Source organism: Triplophysa dalaica, chromosome 7 (assembly GCF_015846415.1).
Source record: "Triplophysa dalaica isolate WHDGS20190420 chromosome 7, ASM1584641v1, whole genome shotgun sequence".
In the NCBI taxonomy this organism is placed as follows: domain Eukaryota; kingdom Metazoa; phylum Chordata; class Actinopteri; order Cypriniformes; family Nemacheilidae; genus Triplophysa; species Triplophysa dalaica.
Genome location: NC_079548.1, coordinates 7,068,890 through 7,088,243, shown reverse-complemented (window position 1 = coordinate 7,088,243; position 19,354 = coordinate 7,068,890). Strand labels below are relative to the sequence as shown.

At 36.7% G+C, this 19,354-nt stretch overlaps 2 protein-coding genes across 2 annotated transcripts in view; one reads left to right on the top strand and one right to left on the bottom strand.

The window, feature by feature from the left end:
- The window catches only part of pvalb6 (parvalbumin 6), a 21,097-nt gene extending 11,611 nt beyond the window's left edge, over window positions 1-9,486 (top strand). The window contains exons 2-5 of the mRNA XM_056752700.1: window positions 7,976-8,044; window positions 8,664-8,796; window positions 8,932-9,041; window positions 9,116-9,486. Of these exons, the coding sequence (XP_056608678.1) occupies window positions 7,984-8,044; window positions 8,664-8,796; window positions 8,932-9,041; window positions 9,116-9,141 (330 nt within the window). The 5' untranslated portion in view covers window positions 7,976-7,983 and the 3' untranslated portion in view covers window positions 9,142-9,486. The remainder of the gene's footprint in view (window positions 1-7,975; window positions 8,045-8,663; window positions 8,797-8,931; window positions 9,042-9,115) is intronic.
- A 273-nt stretch (window positions 9,487-9,759) lies between these two features.
- Window positions 9,760-19,098, bottom strand: baiap2l2a (BAR/IMD domain containing adaptor protein 2 like 2a). The gene is made up of 14 exons (XM_056752592.1): window positions 18,965-19,098; window positions 18,480-18,555; window positions 17,383-17,469; window positions 15,811-15,872; window positions 15,598-15,669; window positions 15,300-15,380; window positions 14,710-14,841; window positions 14,357-14,455; window positions 13,155-13,209; window positions 12,843-13,035; window positions 12,505-12,570; window positions 12,264-12,414; window positions 11,301-11,344; window positions 9,760-11,173 (listed from the first exon to the last, which is right to left on the bottom strand). Exons 1-14 carry the CDS (start codon window positions 19,016-19,018, stop codon window positions 11,101-11,103), a joined length of 1,245 nt encoding a protein of 414 aa, XP_056608570.1. The 5' UTR covers window positions 19,019-19,098; the 3' UTR covers window positions 9,760-11,100.
- Between the last annotated feature and the right edge of the window lie 256 nt (window positions 19,099-19,354).

Here is a 19,354-nt window from a genome sequence, read left to right as displayed (position 1 = left end):
TCCACTCACATATACATCTGAAAATCTTTTTGAAAAACTATATTTTGTGTGTAAAAACATAACAAATATTTATACTTTGCATGAAATCACCAAAATCATAAAACATTTGATTGTCATAAATGCACGAAAAGGTTATAGCAAAAAGAAGGTCTTTAGAGTTGTTATAAATGTGCATTCACGACCAGACGGTCAGATCTGTTTCCCACCCGCACATACCAGCAGCCACCCTCATGACCAGAACCCAAATATTTTGAGTTTTCTTGTTCTGGTTGATCATAAGGCCCTTTGGGTCCTGTAAGAGATCCACAATCTGCCTAACAAGGACAAAACGTCGTCTGCACATGGATACACCAAAAACAAGCTTTGCTTTCCCTTCCAGGGTATATAAACCGGAACAGTCTGAACACTGACACGGATCAATAAACTCGTCCCCGGTGTTATTGCACCACTTATGCAATAAGTTATGCAGGATTCTCTGATTAAACCTATGAAATAGAAAGTTAATATTTACGTGTATATTACAAAAGAGTGGAGGTAAAAAGAGGACAAATGACAGAAAAGACTTTAAAGGTGTTCTGTATTGATTCTAAAGCCAAGTTAGAATGATAAAATCAAGATTTCTTTCCCCAGGCCTAGTGTGGTTTAAGTTATTATACATCATTACCAACAGAGAAAATCACAGAAGGGTTCTAACCAGTTTTACACTGGGGTCCGTGGCCCATTGCCCATGTAATTGATGATAATGGCAGTCTGACATTCCTGGCTTGTGGAATTTTTCACCTTGAGCGGAATTGGACTTCCAACCGCAATGCGGTTCCTCTGAGCACCACAACAGCCAGAGTTAATGATCCTTTGCACAACTGACTTACAAGTGAAGTGTTCGAATAGTAGTGGAGCGCTGCAGAATGCTCACGCAGACTCGGCTATGAAATCTAGATCTAAAACCTGTTCTGGTATTACCTTTTATATAATATACACAAAATGTTTGGTTATTTAAAAAAAAGGGACAAACCGAGCTGTTGGGTAATATTATCCAAGTATTTGACCCAAAAATGGATCAAAAAATGGATCGTGGGTTGCTCCCCTTTTGAACCACCGTTGGGTTAAAAATAATGCAGCACTTTTAGATTGTAACTTAAACTCTACAAAATATGTCCAGCTGTATGTTTCTCTGAAATCTTGCTGTAGTATAAGTTTATCCCCAAAATATAAAAGATCAGTTGAGCTAAACAATCTTTTATCACTAAAAAAAATGCTGCTATTGTCAACCCAGAGTGATTCTTTTCTGTCGAGTTCACTTTATTCCTACATCCTCTTTCTCACCAGCGTGAGGAAACTGACTAAATGTACAGCTTTATGAATTCAACCTTCTCTTCCTGTGGGCCATACTTCTATCTTCTTCCTCTTTAATACATAACTCTGTGATGGTCGTATTTAATACTTGTCAGCGATATTTTCATATAGGAAGAAAAATGAGTTTTTATGTCCAATTTAGTTGCACTGAATTCAAATTTGGGTTTGACCTCAAATAAGTCGTACCATCTATTCATGGTTTACTGTATTTGTGTGTGTTTTATTAAAGCAATAAGCCACGAGATAAAACGGTTATTCCATATATGCGTAGCAAGGTTTCATCAAATAAAGTTGTGATATTTAGGCTACGTTATGTGCTCAGCCGTTATAAATCGGGGTATTTAATAATTATTTAGAACTCGGCACAGCCAATCAGAATCAAGAACCAGAACCGTCTGTTTTATAATCTGAATAAGGAAAAAGCCTTTCAACCAACTTCCATTTGAAGTCTTTTTGCAGTAGATCATTTATTCTGTCTCCATCATTCTGTTCAGAGCATCAATAGACCCGCACCTCCATTGTCTCGCATAGACTGTTGTTTTCTTTTGCATTGGCTCTCGTAGCATTGATGGATCACTGAGCACACTGTAATGTAAAACTCTCCTTCTGGGCTCAGTAGAAGATGTTTGCTTCCTAAGTTCTCATTCATGACCTTTATCGTATACATTCAAGGCAGTAAAGAGAGTATTAGACTGTGATCAGAGGGTGAAATGTTGTCCCTCTTCAACAAGAGTGGCTGTAAAGTAGGTTTTCTTGTCCCCTCTCATATGCACCTGTGACCTTCACGATTTCACTCATTCTATTGCACATTGATTTTGTTTTACACAGTTTATGAGAGAGAATCAATTCAAGGCAATCTATCAATATTTAATACTAGTTTGCCCATGTGTCTATTTCGATGCATTGATCAAACACAATTTACTGTTACAATACAACAACTTACAATTGTCTGTGTGTTTCTCCTTTCTCTTCACATCCAGTTACTTCCATCCGTTTTTCATTCATTTAATATCAGTTGTTAAATAGTCTGTTTATGGCTCATTACAAAATCTAATTGATCATCAAATGAATTAGTTTTTTCTTGTAATGTGTAAATATTTGTTTGGTTAAACAATCCTGTCACAGTCTTTTTTCAATTAATATGATTTATTGCGTCACCGTTCTCCATCTGCTGCTTTTGTATTTTATGAGCTGTTTCATCCACACGCCGTTCTGAAAACCTTGACTCGAGTATTTCGATAAAAAATTCATGAAGTTGGTGAAGTATATGTATACACACAGCTTGCTTCTGAAAACAAAAGCAGATCAATTTAAAAGAGAGCCAGAGAGATGCAGCTGTATGAATCCATCAGTGTTTCTGACCTCTACTGTTTTGTTTATCACATTTTAAGGTAAAAAATTAATGTTTTAGCTTTTGTTTTTCCTTCCTACTGCACATTTTCTGTTGACTTTGTGCTTTTTCTTTCCCATGAGAACATTTTTGATGAAAAATCTTTGCAGTGAAATGTATCTTTATTATTTTGCTTGGGAGACTTTTGCTTCCATGTGATGAATCAGTTTTCTCCTTTCTTTTCCTTTCATGTTGATTCACTTTCTCCCTCTTTCAATCTAAAATACACAATGAATAAAAGTGTGCGTGTGTTTCTGACACTGAATACCGTATTCCCATTACAAAGCTGCCAGAGGCATCTGGTTTTATGAACCAGTCCCTGTGTGTCATGATTTGCATTGTGTTTGAGAATGGAAAATGTATTCCATTAGTTTGTTGTATTCTAGCTATACCATTCAATCCCATGGTGAAAAATAAACAGCTTAAACCAGCTTGAGGTATTTTAGTCTCAACTGGATCAAACTGGTGTTGCTGGTCTGCAAACTATGCTAGTTTTCTGTTAAGCCATAATATACCCAACAATGAAAATTATTTCATAATTTCTTATGATAAAAAATGCGAAATATACATGATACGTATATGAAACGATATTATATATGGTATGATGTATAATACAATATATAATATGTGAAATGATATGGTATATGATACGATATACACTATATGGTATTGTGTACGGTATCATATATGGTGTGGCACGGTACACTGTAATATATGAAACGATATATAGTGATATATATATATATATATAATACCATAGATGATATGATATCAGTCATGCGTGTTTTTAACAATTTCTGCCTTTTGTCAGACCATGTTTAGAAAATGATTCTGTATTTTGTGCATCACGCAGTTCTTCTTGTGACCTTAAGGGGGCAGACAAATGGCTGACATATTAGAAGATATCAATATAACAAAAATTATAAATATTACAACCCAAATGCCCCTTAAATTTTATCGTATTACTTTCTTATAACTTTTTTTAAATTCTTTTTGAAACTTGTCTTGACTGGTTTCAGCTGTGTTGATCGATCATGGCTTGTTGGTCTCAGTTGGTTTTCTCAGCTGCTGTTGGCCGGTCATGCTCTCACATGTACAGGTCGTGTTTCATCTGGTTTGAACAGGTCTGATGTGTTAAGGCATCTGCAATGCTGTTCCATCATCAGCCTCGGCTCATCATGGCACTGTCAAACTAAGATGGACCCTTCAAAACACCATCAGTTTTAAAAGCATCTCACTCCTACAGTATGATCCTCCTACAGCGCCTGACTATCTCTCTCACACATGCATATACACAATGCCTGTGATGTTTCTCTATTCCTCCCTACAAAAGTCTAACTTCACTCGCTGACTTCACTCGCTGGTTATTCAGCACTGGTGGTTCTAGGATTTAAGTCTCAGACACTGGATTCAAGTGGAGTATTTTTACGTGTTTTTAGGGACGTGAGGTTGCGAACTTCTGCATGACTGACAGCTTGTTTTTAATAAACCAATTATGAATGCATCTGTCAGTGGATGAGTATTAGGGATGGTGGCGTATTTCAATGGAATTTGTTTTGTGATTTTATTTGTTGCCTTTAAGCAAAACATCGCCGCCTCTGTGTCACCTTTGAAGGTGTCCGCATTGTAGAAGGAAGGATAATATTACAGTAAAAGACACACAGTTGTTTTTTCCAAAGTGTATTCTTACATTACATCACGTTTTTTTAAATGTCTTTCCAACCTAGCCCTGTAGACAGACGTTTATTAGGTGTTACACTGAGTTAAAAGCAGAAGTTTTCAGATTTAAACTGAGATTAAAGGTCAGCTGTTCTTTCACATCATAGCATTAATGTCTCTGGCTCTTGACTCTGTGGCACATGTAGCGGCGGCAGTCAACTGTAGTCGTTACCGATTCCTCTCTCTGCCTCTTTCTCATCTCTCCATTTCCATCAAGCTGCACGTTCCCCAGTTCCACTGCCAGCGGGCACAGAGGTTGGCACTTATACGCCCAGCAATGCTGCAAGATTAGAGTTGAATTCTCCAGGGCCATGGGGTTTCTCTGAGCCGCATGGAGAGAGATCAAATTAGCCCTCGGGATAGAGAATCAGAGACTCTGAGGTGGGAGGAAAAGGGAAAGGCTTACAGGAAAAGTGTTGCCTTCTGGGATATGAACAGAAATGAAAGACTGAAAGAACATTTTCAAGAGGGCTTGGAGAACCAGCGTTTCTGTAGTATAACTGATAGAGCAAAACGCTGTCCACTGTCATAGGTTTGATTCATAGAGATTGCACAGTTTGATCTGATGTATATGTATTGCATAAGTGTTTTGCATGAAGGTATAGGCTGGCACATACAAAAATAACATAAACGGTACTGCATTCATTTTGGTTATGAATAATATTTGTGTGTAAAAAGTGATGTACAAACATAACCAAATGAAAGAAAAATTACAATCTTTTTAATAATTCAGTTGTTTCACTTAGACAGCAATGAGTTGCACTGAAGAACAAATGCATGGAGACCTTAGATTAACTCTATCTAAAATATTTATTTAGAAAAACAAGCGTAAGTAATCTTACTTGCCATCTCTTTGAGTTGTAAGTGAATAATGTCTTTAATTTGTAATTTTAAACATAAATACTTAATGTGGGTGTGTGAATGAAGTCCTTTTTCATTTCGGCTGAACGTTTCCCTAATGAAATCCATAAAATAAGAAATAAAATCTGATGAAAGAAGGGGCGGCTTACATCGAGAGACAGAAAAAGAGAGTGTGTGTTCCTCTTCTATGACACAGGTTAACCTCAGGCGTCAGGTCCGTGTTCACATTTAGAACATTATGTCTTGGGAGCCCCTTAGAATTCATTTTTGGTGAATAATTCATCAGGAGTCACAAGTCTGAGCGTTCCTATATGAACATCAATGTCATTTTCTATATACAGCATCACTGTCGGAGAAACAAGTGTGAGGAAAAGAATTATTTTATAAGAAAGATGGCTTGAGAATTCTGCTCAGTTTGCACAAAGTAAATTTCTATGTTTCATGCATTACTAAAATTGAGTCGACTTTGCGAAAACAGTCTATCCGCTTTTGCATGGTTGTTTGAAAAACCTTTAAACTTTGTGGTCCGTGATGTCTCTGATGCTTTTTGTGTACCCACTGGACACATTTACTCTGAATTTATGGCTATTAATCAGGATAGCATTTAAAGTTGGACACTATTATACTTTTAATGTCTAAAAGGAGTGGAGGGTTAAGATGAGATCCAAACCCTTCTTTAATAGCTCTTTCACGAGACTGTTGGTGTAAAGACAATGGTCTTTTTATGGAGGCCATATTGCACATTGCATTTTGAAACCTGAGGTATTGAAAACGTTAAAATCATACCTGTCGTTTTAGGTTTTTAGAAATTGTAGTAAGTTTCATTTAAAGACACAAATATTTGAAGCAAGTTTTTACATACTGTACATGAATGTAATCCGCCATTTTTGTTCGCCAGTTTGTCTGCCAATATATTTACGGTACGAAATTTACAAAATATCGTTATAGAACATGGTCTTTAATTAACATCCTAAAGATTTTTGGTGTAAAAGAAAATAGATCATTTTGACAATGTCTTGTTGGCTATTGCCACAAATATACCCATGCTACTGACTGGTGTTGTGGTCCAGGGTCACATACAATAATATTTAAAAAAGCAAGCTTCACATTTCTTGTCGTAGAACCTTGAAAGGTCTTGCGTCATAACCCTGTACAGTATCTTTACAGAATTGTAAAACAATGTGTTAATGTCTTTTAAGTTTTTGAAAGTGGCGTCTAAATAATTTGTTCATTTTTTATTTTATGTTCTAACGGAAAAACACGAATTAAGCGTTTTGCACAAGTAAATTACAAACAAGAAATGCAAAGACTCGAACTCGCGGCAGGCGGTGCAAATGGCGCGAATCGGGCGGCACTATTGCCAGATTCGCGTGTTAATATCGTCTTCCTCGAAGGTTTAGAATATTTTTCAGTTCGCGTCACTCACGACAATACACAAGTAATAATGAGGATGGAACGCAATTGTTCACGTTTGGTGTGAACCCAGCATAAGTTCTGGACCGGTCTAGGCTGAGCTCATCATCCCTGTTGGATGTGATTATGTTGCTCACGGGGTAAACATGTGCATGTTTTGTAGGTTTATATGCTTTGCGTGAATCCCACCAATTTTACACAATGAAACCCACTCATAATGTCAAGGTCAGGTGTACACATATGGGGCGGTTTGTGAGTGTGCTTACATGCATAAGCAAACGCAATTTATACAACTAAACAACCACACACTATTGTAATGGCCCACATACTTTTAATAAAAAAAAGAATATAACTTTTCTTGCTTTTTTAGCTTCTGTGTTATATTAGCATGTTAGCTCAGCTTAAGTTTGTTTGCTCAGCAGAGCTTTCTCGCCGTTCCACATGTCATTGAGGAACGTCAGCTGAGCCACATTCAAGTCAGCAGTGCTGAAGCTCTTTTCGCCCTAGCTGACCTCCACCTGATCTCAGATCAATGAAATCAGGTGCCAGCTGAGAGGAAAAGTACAAGTCATACTTTCACTGTGTGCCTACATTATTCAGACTCCCAGGTGTGGGAAAGTACATTTTCGGTCAGCATTATTGTTGATATGGAGCCTAAAAGCTGAGAACTCATCTACAGTTTCAGCTAAAATCGATTGGTCTGTAACTCTCTATGCTGGCTTTGTCATGTTTAATAATGCAGTAAAGCTGGACAACAGATGCCTTTGAGATGTTTCTACGCTCTTAAAAGAACAGGTGTTTCTTACTTTAGGTTCCATAAAGAACCTTTAACATCTTGAACATAGGTTCTTTGTGGCGAAAAAAAAGTTTTTTCAGATTAAAAAAAGTGAGAAAGAGATGGTTCTTTGAAGAACTTTGACTGAATGGTTCTTTGTGGAACCAAAAATGGTTCTTCTATGGTATTACTCTGAAGATGTTGGATTTGAGCTTTGGAAGTATTATGTACAGTACACACATTTGTGAGATGTTTGAAACTCTGTATCTTCAATCCTCAGCATTAATTTATGATTTCAGCAAGTCATACTTTTTCGTATTTTTCCTTTTATCCCATCCCTTCATTAATGAGCTGCCGTATGAAGAGCATTGGTCAACAGCATGATTTCACATTTAATCGCTTCCCTACTGTGCAATATAACGCATGCGGAGTTTTCTCATTTCGTTGTCTCTTCCTTTCTGTAGTTGTAGAAATGACCATGAACAGCATCCTGAACCCTGATGACATCAAGAAAGCCCTTGATGCATTTAAAGGTGATGGTAACATCACATTTCCACACATCACTTGTACATTAATATATTCAGTGGAAACTCATCATCTGATTTAAAGGGACAGTTCACCAAAAAATAATCATGATTTACTCACCCTCGAGTTGTTTCCAATCTGTTTAAATTTCTTTGTTTTGATGAACACAGAGAAAAATATTTAGAAGAATGCTTGTAACCAAACAGTTCTTAGCCACCACTGACTACCATAGAAAGAAAAATGACAATGGTAGTCAAAAGTTTGCTGCCCTACATTCTTCAAAATATCTTCTTTTGTGTTCAACAGAACAATTAAAGTTATAAAGCTGTTTTTCCTACTATGGTAGTCAATTGGGGCCAAGAACTGTTTGGTTAAAAGTATTCTTCCGAATATCTTTATCTGTCTTCAACAGAACAAAGATATTTATACAGATTTGGAACAACTCGAGGGTTAGTAAATGATGATAGAATTTTAATTTTTAACTGTCCCTTTAAGTTGATTTTAAAATATAGCTCTAAGAAACAAATATGCCCCAAATGTATGTTACATAGATTAATATGGAAAATCGCTGTCATGGTGAACTAGGGAACAATCTTGATGTTTATGTGTGTTTGGATCTTGTCACAGCTGCTGACTCATTCGACCATAAGAAGTTTTTCGAGATGGTCGGACTGAAGGCGAAATCGACCGATGATGTAAAGAAGGCTTTCCATGTGCTGGACGCAGACAACAGCGGTTTTATAGAAGAAGAAGAACTCAAGTAATACTACTCTCCGTATTTCGATAAGATCAATTATATTATAAAATGAAAAAAAAATGGAGTCATTGACAAGCTAAACTAAAAGTTATTGTTGTCAACAGTCTAGCATCTCAGCTCACCGTTTCTTCTGTTCAGGTTTGTTCTGAAGGGTTTCGCGACAGACGGCAGAGATTTGACTGATAAAGAGACCAAAGCATTCCTGCAGGCTGCAGACAAAGATGGAGATGGAAAGATTGGAGCTGAAGGTAAAACTAAACGTTCTAAAACACACATTTACCTTTTGAATAGGTTTAAAATCACTGTCCTCTGTCTGTTTCAGAATTTACCGCTCTGGTTCGCGAATAAGTGGCGCAGACACTTGACCTGTTCATACCTCATCCTGTTCATGACCTCGACCTTGACCTCAGCACACCCCTGAGACACACACTCATACACGCCTCCCTGGTTACCTCATTTCTTTCACACACATACAATCCTCCTACAATCATGCTATTTATTTTCCTTTTTTTACAGAAGTGAATACCTCTGCTAGTGTATAGATCAAGAGACCTTTAAAAGGCCAAGAACCACATTCAATATGTAGATATTATAGAAGATAAAAAACGCTCCCGTATCCTTATTCCCTCACTATTGTTTTTTATCCCATGTCTGAGTTTGTCTCCACTGTCTGTGAAAGACAACAAAATAAAGAGATGATGCCTCAAGAGTTTCAGCTCATAATGAATCTGTTTCTCTTCTTTTATTCTCAGTTTAATTAGTCAGATATTCAGTATGCCTGACACACAGCGTGTGCTGTACTGTTACTGTATCCCTTTAGAAATGAGAGAATTATTTTGTGAAGTTGAATTTAATATTCAGAATGAGTGCCTGGAAAGCTATTTCAAACTGGAGTTTGCTAACTACTTAAAACAATTAAGTATTTAAACCTGAATTAGATTAAGTGTAGCTAAAAAAATAACACAATTACAAAGAAATGGATGAATTTTTATTATATACTTTCGAAATGTAATAAATGCAATGCTTTACTTTGGTTTTATCTCACAAGGAGATACAACTGAAGAACTGTAAGAACAGAAAGAACTCCTGTAGCGTGCATATATTTCCCCTTTTTTTCACCAGGCATGCCACACAAGGAATCGTTACAATAAGGGCACTCATAATAAAACAATTCTGCACCAATTAAAGAAAATGTTCTCAAAAACATCTCTGATGTGATGCACCTCAGAAACATCCATACAAATGAGTTTGCGCTAATGGGTTTGACACCTTGGTAGAAAAATTCGCCAATTACTGTCAAGGTTAAAAAGAACATTCACTTCATAGGCACTTAAACAGACAGAACACCCAATTTAAGAGCAGCATAATTGGGCACGTCTGATGAATTACGTGAGCTTCAAGACAGAGTTCACGCACAGAGCGGGATAGAAAACGATAGATAGGGGTCAGAGTTCAAACCACATACAACTGTATAATTAAAACATCACAGAGGGCAACATACAGAATGCGTTACATTTTAAAGTGCATTAGTAACAACATTTGATACTTAAAGATAGGCTATGACATATAATGCTAATTCTAAACAATGTAAATAAAGATATGAGGACTAATATATAAATTTAACTTAAAATCAGACTTCTGCCATTTAGATTTGATCTAGATTTAGATCAAAGATCTCATTCAACAGTTAAACAGACCAACCAAGAAATTATGTTTGAAAACACAAATGTCACCAATGATATCTAAAGTAGTCGTATTGCTGCTTTAAAGCAAAAATTGCCGGACCTCCAGCAAAGTACAGATAAAGAAATTACAGATTGGCCCTTCAAAGTCAAACGGCTTCATGTAGTAACTACTCATTCTAATGGGCTTTAAGACCAGCCATCGATCACTGCCAAGTCACATTATCCTTACTGATAGGAATAAAGTGTGAAATGAATGTCATTGAACATGAATGCTTAAACGATGTAAAATATGTAGCGCTGATCTGCCATTGGTTGTGGAGCTTAAAGAGATTGACTTCATTTCTTCTGTATGACGGGCAGAACATAAGAGAAGATATTTTGAGGAATGTTGCTAACCAAACAACAGCGGTATCCATTCACTTGCATTGTGTCCATACAATAGAAGTCAATATGGACCACTATTGTTTGTTACTTGCATTCTTCAAAATATCTTCTTTCGTGTTCTGCCCATCATACAGGTTTGAAATGACAAGATGATGAGTAAATAATGACAGATTTTTTTATTTTGGTTGAACTATCCCTTTAAGAATGGTTGGTGATCTGTCATTGGTTGGACTTGTTTTTAAACACGTGGAGCTGATCTGTCGTTGGTTCTTGTGGGTTTCAGCTTCACAGTGGCAAATGGATTTGTGCCTCTGAAAAAACAAAAAGCAAAGTGATTATACTTGTTGCAATGTTTCATTTGGGTCTTGATGCAATGCTTGCAATGCTGAGAGAACCACCAATTAGGGGTCACTAAACTATACAAGGATATCCACCGACCTTGGAAAAAGTTGTGGTTGAGATCCAACGTTTTCTTGTTGTCTCTGTGAAAAATATATTTTACACATGTTAAAATATATATCGCAGGAAAAGCAGGGAAATGCCGAGCATGTTAGTATACAATGTGCCTCCTCCTAATAAAACGCACATGATACCAAAAGCAACACACAGCACTATCTTTTAAACTCTAAAAGAGCAACTCCATGCAATACATACAGTATAAACTGAAGTCTCAGTGTATTGGTTATAAAAACATTCTGTGAGAATTTATATTTCAAGTTATGACTGAAAATGTCTCGCCAACAATGCTGGAATTGCCCAATAGTTTGGCTGCTGTAGTGTTTGCCAAAAGTACTCAACAATTCACGTCTCACCCATCTGCCGTATTTTGTGGTTGTGATTAAAGATTTTGCATGATCAAATCAAGGTTTAAACGTAGTCCTGTGTGGCATGTAAAGTTGAGTACCTCTTGTGTAAGCAAAGCAGTGGATCAGATCAAAGCATGCACACACACACACACACACACACATACATACACACCCACACAAACACACATTCACAATCACAGACCATCAGCAGAAAGAGCTGCCCCCTTGTAACCACCAGAATGATGGATGAGGTGTCATGGAGAGAAGAAATTTACCGCAGTGCCCCTGCTGGCCATAGTGAGGAACTGACATTTAACATTTATCATGAAATTAACAGTCATCATGAAATCAAAACAGAGCCTAGTTACTTTCTCCTTTTGTAAATAATTCATCAGCTCATCTTATTTCAAATAAAGATGTGTTTGTCTGCATAAGCTGTCATCAGTTTCAACATTCCTTTATGGCTGACTACAAAAAATCCCACTTTTAGTATAAAATCAAGCCCTCTTTAGTTATTTTAGAATTTTTCATGGAATATCTTGAATTGTCACACGAGTAAAGTAAAGTCGTTTGTGAATAGCGTTTGTGGTCTTACTTTGTTTTCTGAATAGGTGGGCGTGACTGGCCGTGACACGCTGGATTTGGTTGATTGAGGTGGAGGAGGCGGTGGGGGCGGAGCCACATAGTGGCTGCTGCTCGTGGGTTGGTCGAAGATGTTACTCATACTGCTGCTGCCTCTAAGAGAGCTGCAATTGTACACCGAGAGACACAGATGTCAAAGGTCACAGGTTTAAAGCGAAGCACCTGGTGTTGGGAAATGTGCAGTATCAGTTTACCTGGAGGCAGGTGGTCCAGGTGGCTCGTCTCCGGGACCTACATAAGCAGCTGGGAACCAGCCCTGCCTGAACAATACAGAAAGCGAAAGGATTGAATGAACGTGAAACAAAATATGGTGGTCAGTCTGACGTGGTCCTTTACAGAGGAAACAATAGTCTGTTTTTAAACCACCACACTCACATTTCTGAGATGGCTTTTTCCAACGGTACAGTGAAAATGGGAGAGCACAACAATTCTCCAGGTCATATTTTGTCCTATGCATTGAGCCAGCTCAGATTTATAATCACTTCACCATTAGATCTATCGCTAAAGAACAAAGTGTGTGAAAAGCACTCACCGTCCGGAACTATCACACCGGCCATACAGCCAGCCGTTCCTTGGCTCTTGAACAAATAAACTTATGGTTTCTCCCCGGTTGAACGGCAGGAGGGTGGGGTTTGCTGCGGCAGGGTGAGACACCAGCGCTCGCATCACTCTTCCTCCAGTCAATCCTGAGATGGAGTTTGAATGACTGGGCTGAGGGGAGGGGCCTTCGATTTGAAATGGGGGGATTATTTGTCGTTAGCAAAGCTGGTTTTGATTACAAATAAGTGAAAGATTATGGTTTGTCATGTTAGATGTTTCTGCAGATGTTATAAGACCAACTCACCTCTAGAGGGAACTCTGCCCAGCGGCTCTGCCAAACGATTAATACCATCAACAATCTGTAAAGTGGAATAAAAAAATCCAATTTAATATCTTAAAGGGGTCACATGGCGCAAATATGTGTTTTTCTGTGTCTTTGGTGTGTTCTAAGTTGCCCATACATGTATTAGACACGTACAACTGCATAAATTAAAGTGTCAGAACAAAAGATGCATTCTATCTAAAAGCGAATGCTCACCCAGACCTGCCTGAAACGCGTCGTGTAACCACACCCCCACAAATCTACGTCAGTTTGTGGTATAAGACCGCCCAAATGTATACACAAGTAAGGTGGGCGTACCTGTCACTATAATTGCGTAGGAACCTGATGTTCCAAATATGGTAAGAGACGTTACATTTCCGTCACATGCTTGCAGTGTTCGGCCAATCACTACGCACTGATTAACTGGTAAATCATAGCACACCTCGCTTTTCAGAGGGATGAGCTTCGTAAAAAATCTGTGCGTTTCAGAGAGGCGAAGCAAAGAGGAGATACAAACATGCATGCTGTGTGGAAAATACAGCATTTTTTAACCTTAAATTGTATATACACATTGCAAACGATAATATTCGTCTTAGCTGTGTAATATGACCCCTTTAAGGTCCAGTGTGTAATTTTTTGGAAGATCAATTGACAGAAATGCAACATAATATACACTATGTCTTCAGAGGTCTATAAAGACCTTGCACAATGAAGCGTTATGTTTTTATTACCTTAGAATGAGCTATTTCTATATACATACACCTCTTACATGGAATTCAATGTGTTGTTTCTACAGTAGCCCTAAATGGACAAACTGCTCTACAGAGCGTGTTTGTAAATATGAAAATGAGACGACATCTTATTCTGTGTCAGCCGCCATAGTGTTGAGAATTTCACACACTGCACCTTTAAGGGTTATTAAATACATTAAGGATAATGTCTCCTGGACGTTAATGCAAAATAAACCCAGACAGGGTAATGACAGACTGCACATTATTTGTGCATTACGTTGCTGCTTACCAAATAAATAAAATAAATGGACATTAAATATTGATTTTTGTTTACATGATGGATTTTCAAAGAGGCTGTAGACAGTTATGCGAATCATCAAACAAACAGAGTGACAACAACAATGATTTATATTTTAGTGTAATGATCGCTAAAATGTATAATGTATAATGTACATTATCATCTAGTCGTAAAGGAGTGCGTGGACGGGATTCTCTTGTGTGATTCACCAGATCTTTCCACTCCTCCGATCTGCTCTGTAGAGTGCCCCCTGTCTGTGGGAGGAAAACAATGAATAAAGCTTTTAAAATGGCTAAACGAAACCACAAATTTTCTGCCGGAATTGAAGTATTATTAAGGATTGATCCGAAAAGCATAAAGCAAAACTGGTTTTATAATGTTTTAAAGTAATAAAAATACAAGGCATGAACATCTGTTTGTATCACCTTGATTATGTCTCAAAGCACTGAGACACTATTGAAGCAGACTGGTTGATACAGACACTCATAAAAATAATGACAATATTAACCTTGTTCATGAGATAGGCAATAGACTTTGTGAGACCACAGTGTTTCTCTGCCAGGAATCGATATCTTCTTTCTTCCTCCCTTAACGCATCTTTTTGACTTTCCCTCAGGAAACGTACATATTCACTGCCGTCCTACACACACACAAATCATTTCCAATGTTATCATCATTCTTTTTCTGTGTTTCATGCACCATTGTGAGTGATAATGTATTTCTTCTACCATCTGTCAGAAGGCCTCATCACTGTCTTTAAAAACGTTGCTCATCAACATCATCTTTGTGATACATGTTCTGTGTAGATAAAAAAATCTAGTTCCAGCCTATTCAGCATTCACAGGCCGTCTGATGCATATTGCAAGATGTAAAGATTCAATCCTAATGGCATCTGCAGCTCAGAACTTGCAACCAGAAGGTTGTTGGTTCAAGCCCTGTGAACAATGCAGCATAAAATGCCACAAATATGCCCAAACCTCAAGTTGTTCATGAGCACCCTTACTGAATTATAATATGATAAATAAGACAACCTTTAGTCCTATGGACACCACAGGTAAATCAAGACCACAAGTGCACTAGTCGGGACAGCGCTCTCACCTGTGGAACCCCTCTCCTCATTTGCCTCTCCAGTGCAGTTGCCTGGTTTCTCACCTCCATATCATATTGCCTCCTACTGGCCTGGAGGAGAACACGAACCGAAAAGTAAATAAATATGTTTGCTTTTTAATATTCATCATCATCCTGTTAAGTCAATTTTCCTTCTTTCAAGTTATGATAAAGTAGCCATTGGTCTGCTCTAAACAATGATGGCTCGATTTGTTAAAACATGCATGTTTTGAACCGTTGATATATAGATAGGTTCAATATATATAAGTATTTTAGATCTGAAACTCACTAATATGTACTCTTTATCCAACCTGACGTTGTGCTCCATCTCCTGCAGGACCTCAGAGTGAAACCAACGGAACTACATCACACACAGAGACAGATCAAACAAAGGTTTGGCAATAAAGACAGTCAAACATTGTTTAATGTCAACAAAGACACATAAGCAGAGGATATTGAGAGATGGTTAACCAGAGCATAAGAGAGAGAGCAGGTAACACACCACTCCCTCCAGTTCACTGGTGAGTCTCCTCTGATTCTCAGAGATCTGTATCAACACATCACCTGAAAAACACACACAGAGTCAGATTTTATACTGTATAAAAAACCCATAACATCTATTCTATTCTGTAGTCTGTGTGTATGGGGAGTAGCAAGTTTTGTCTGCATAGGGACCAAATGTCTCCACATGGATAGTAAAACCTGAAATAACACTGTGGTGACCAGCCAACAGCCCTCACAAGAAAAACAATTTAATAAACGTACTAAATCACTTTTCAATTCAAGACCAAAACCCACAGCACTACAGATTTTGAAACACACTCGGGTGTGTCAGATGAGCTTGAAATTAAAATGTAAAGTGAGAAACCATATACTTTGTATGTGTTAAAATTGACATTTTATGCTTCTAAAGGATAAGCACACATTGTCAGGCTAACCGTCCTCATGTGTCGACCATCATTTATTATTTAAAATCACAAAGAAGGCACATTTACCCTTCAAAGTACACACACTCTGAGTCAAATATGATTAATATAGGAATAAAAGCATCATTGATATGTAATGGAATGTTTTGATTAAACCACAACAGGGAAATGTCCGCCAAAACACATTTGTGATCCAGGAACAAAGTACGTTTAGGAGTAAAGTACAATTTGTGTGTGTGAAGGACACAAGCTCCCTCCCAGTTTATCGCCTCAATAAAAACACAAAACTTCTCGTCACTGAAAAAATGATACTTTAAACTAACTTAATTAAATTATGGACAGTGGTTCCGCACAACAGAAATATGTCATCTTTACTCAAATTCTTAATGAATGAGTAATAAGTTTGTTTAAGGTTAGATATTTTCTCATTTTGATAAAAGATGTATAAATTAATATGTTCTTGCAACTTTTATGCATGATGGGAAGTGAAAATCCTGTTCCTTAGTTTCTATAACACTACTTTAATACAACTAAAAATACATTCTATGTTGGCTATCTCAACTCAAATGGATTAAGTAAAGTGGCTCAAAACATTTGTATTGTGTTAACTTGACTTATTTAAATAAATTGAACAAGCATTAAATATTATTTTGATCTACTTGATTGAAACATGTTAATTTAAAATATAAACATTTATTTAAGCCAAAACATTACTATTTTTAGTATGTTTAACACAATGCAGTTGTGTTTGAACATTATACCTAATACAAGGGTGTTAATACAAAATAAATTGTTTAAATAAAGTGAACAGTATTGTAAATGCCTTTTTTATATATGTATGGACAACAAAACCAGTCTTATGTGTCGATTTTTCGAAATTGTGATTTTTACATCATATGAAAGCTGAATAATTATGCTTTCTATTGATTTATGGGCTGTTAGGATAAGACAATATCTGACGTAGATACAACAGATTAAAACTCTGGAATCTGAGGGAGCAAAAAAAATGGGAAAATTGCCGAATTGTGAATTGTGAAAAAAGTACGGAATTGTGTATCTAACATCTTTAAAGATAAAAGTGTCCTGCTATCATTTAAAAGTGAAAAAACTGCAGAAGAATGAGATAATAAGTGAGAGTAAACGCTTACCCAGCAAACTTGAGGACATACTTTGCATGGCTTGTTCACCCATCTTAGCCAAAGCGTTGAAATAGGTCTCACTTGTAACAGCAAGAGCTGTAAACACACAGACATGGTTTATTAAGCGTGACTTTTTACATTGCAATAAATAAAGTAACCAACAAATAGTATTATTTATTAAATAAATAATGTTATTTTTTGAGTAGTTCATTTGCCGAAACCCTACAAAAAAATCAAATCAAATGTTTTGATTGTGTTTTAATTGCATTAGTTAGCCGTCTTTTTAAAGTTATCATTTTTTTATTTTTTGGAAATTAACTGATAATTTATAAATAAATATATAAAATTATCAGATTTTTAATTAGAATTTTTATTAATGTCTTGTTTTCATGTAAAAATATCTAGAGATCAATAATACAAAAAATGAATTTAGCTGACAGGCTGAATATTAAGATTATCAGTCGTAAAAAATAAAATAAATTTGAATATTACTCAACTTTTATTAGCAAAATAAATTGTTTTAAATAAATAAAAAAATGTAGTGTTTTAAATTTCTATAAATAAAATTGCACAAATTTCCTTAAGTTTCTTGTTTTCTTTTGTTAAACCATTCAATATACCTACATTTACATTTATGCATTTGGCAGACACTTTTATCCAAAGTGACTTATATAACATTAACCTATACATTTACACTTAGGTATGTGCAATCCCCAGGGATCGAACCCACAACCTTGCTCTTACCACTGAGCTATAGGAAAGCAGGAATATACCTATTTTCAGTTTTGTTAGGCTGTATACATGTAAAATGTTTGATTCTAATAGCCACACCAGTATTTATATTGTTTAATGACGGGTTGTTTGATTTCTGTCTTAGATAGTTTATGCCTTCCGTTGAAGTAATAGATTTCATTACCAGCTCAGTTTCATGCAGAGTGAGTATCAAGCTCATAAAACAGACAGTCATTAAACACTGATGATAAATCAGACAATGTTGGTAATGTAATGCTTATCATCAGTGACAAGCTGTAGGTCAAAGTTCAGCCTGTCCACTTTTCACTTTTCATCTCATTCATTTTCTTTCTAACTTTCTCATGGTCACTTACCTTGGAAAGCCTGAATATAGCTGTTTCCCAGCGCCGCCAGTTTCTGCAGGCCCGGGTTAAACTGCTCCATTATGTTCTGTGCAATATAGACAAACAATTTGCATGACGGTACGAAGGACAGATCAATTGTCACCATGTTTTATTGCTATAATGACTCCACACTAATCTGTCACCTTGGAAACAGATTATCAGAACAATGTTTTCAATCTAAAATCTACTTCCGAAATGTAAACGTGTTCTAACACAGTATATTATATTTGTCTTTAATACAATTACATGACACACAGTAAATTATGTTTATAGTGTATTGTTTTATTTCAACGTAGTATTGCATTTTAACTTCACTTTCAACTTGTTTAAAACATTTAATTATTTTGATTAATACCTTGTTAAAATTGAATTTTATTTAAAAAATCCATCCTTTCACCATGTTTACATAGTTGTGAGAGATCATAATTCCCATTCTAGGAAGGCTTTACACTTACTGTATAAATGCCCAGGGTGCTGCGATGCAGTTGATCACTGTTTTGTGCCGACATCCTGAACTCACCGTGACACAAGAAACCAAAAACAATGTCCACTCTCCAAACAAGAAACACAACAAAGATAACCCACTGCTGTCTCTTGGCCTCCCACCTTGTCTCCCGTGTCCTCTACTCTCTCGTATGTGCATGTAAGACAGAGACAGAGGAGAGGAGGGGGAGGAGGAAAAAGAGCTATTGTCACCCATGTGGCCTGTAAATTATTGAAAAGAGTATAAGGGTGTGACTGAGGTTAGACACCTGCCGTAAACACTGCACACCTGAGACGGACAGGAGTGGATCTTCTACAGTATATTTTATGCTGTTTTTCTTACTGAAATACAATTTATGCCT

Excerpts from the sequence above, each read along its gene's own strand:
- baiap2l2a (XM_056752592.1), bottom strand. The coding sequence starts at position 19,018 with ATGTCGGCACAAAACAGTGATCAACTGCATCGCAGCACCCTGGGCATT. Across the intron at positions 15,670-15,810 it reads CCAGTGAACTGGAGGGAGTG|TTCCGTTGGTTTCACTCTGA; the intron begins GTGTGTTACCTG and ends TGTGTGATGTAG. Across the intron at positions 12,415-12,504 it reads CCTGGACCACCTGCCTCCAG|CTCTCTTAGAGGCAGCAGCA; the intron begins GTAAACTGATAC and ends GTACAATTGCAG.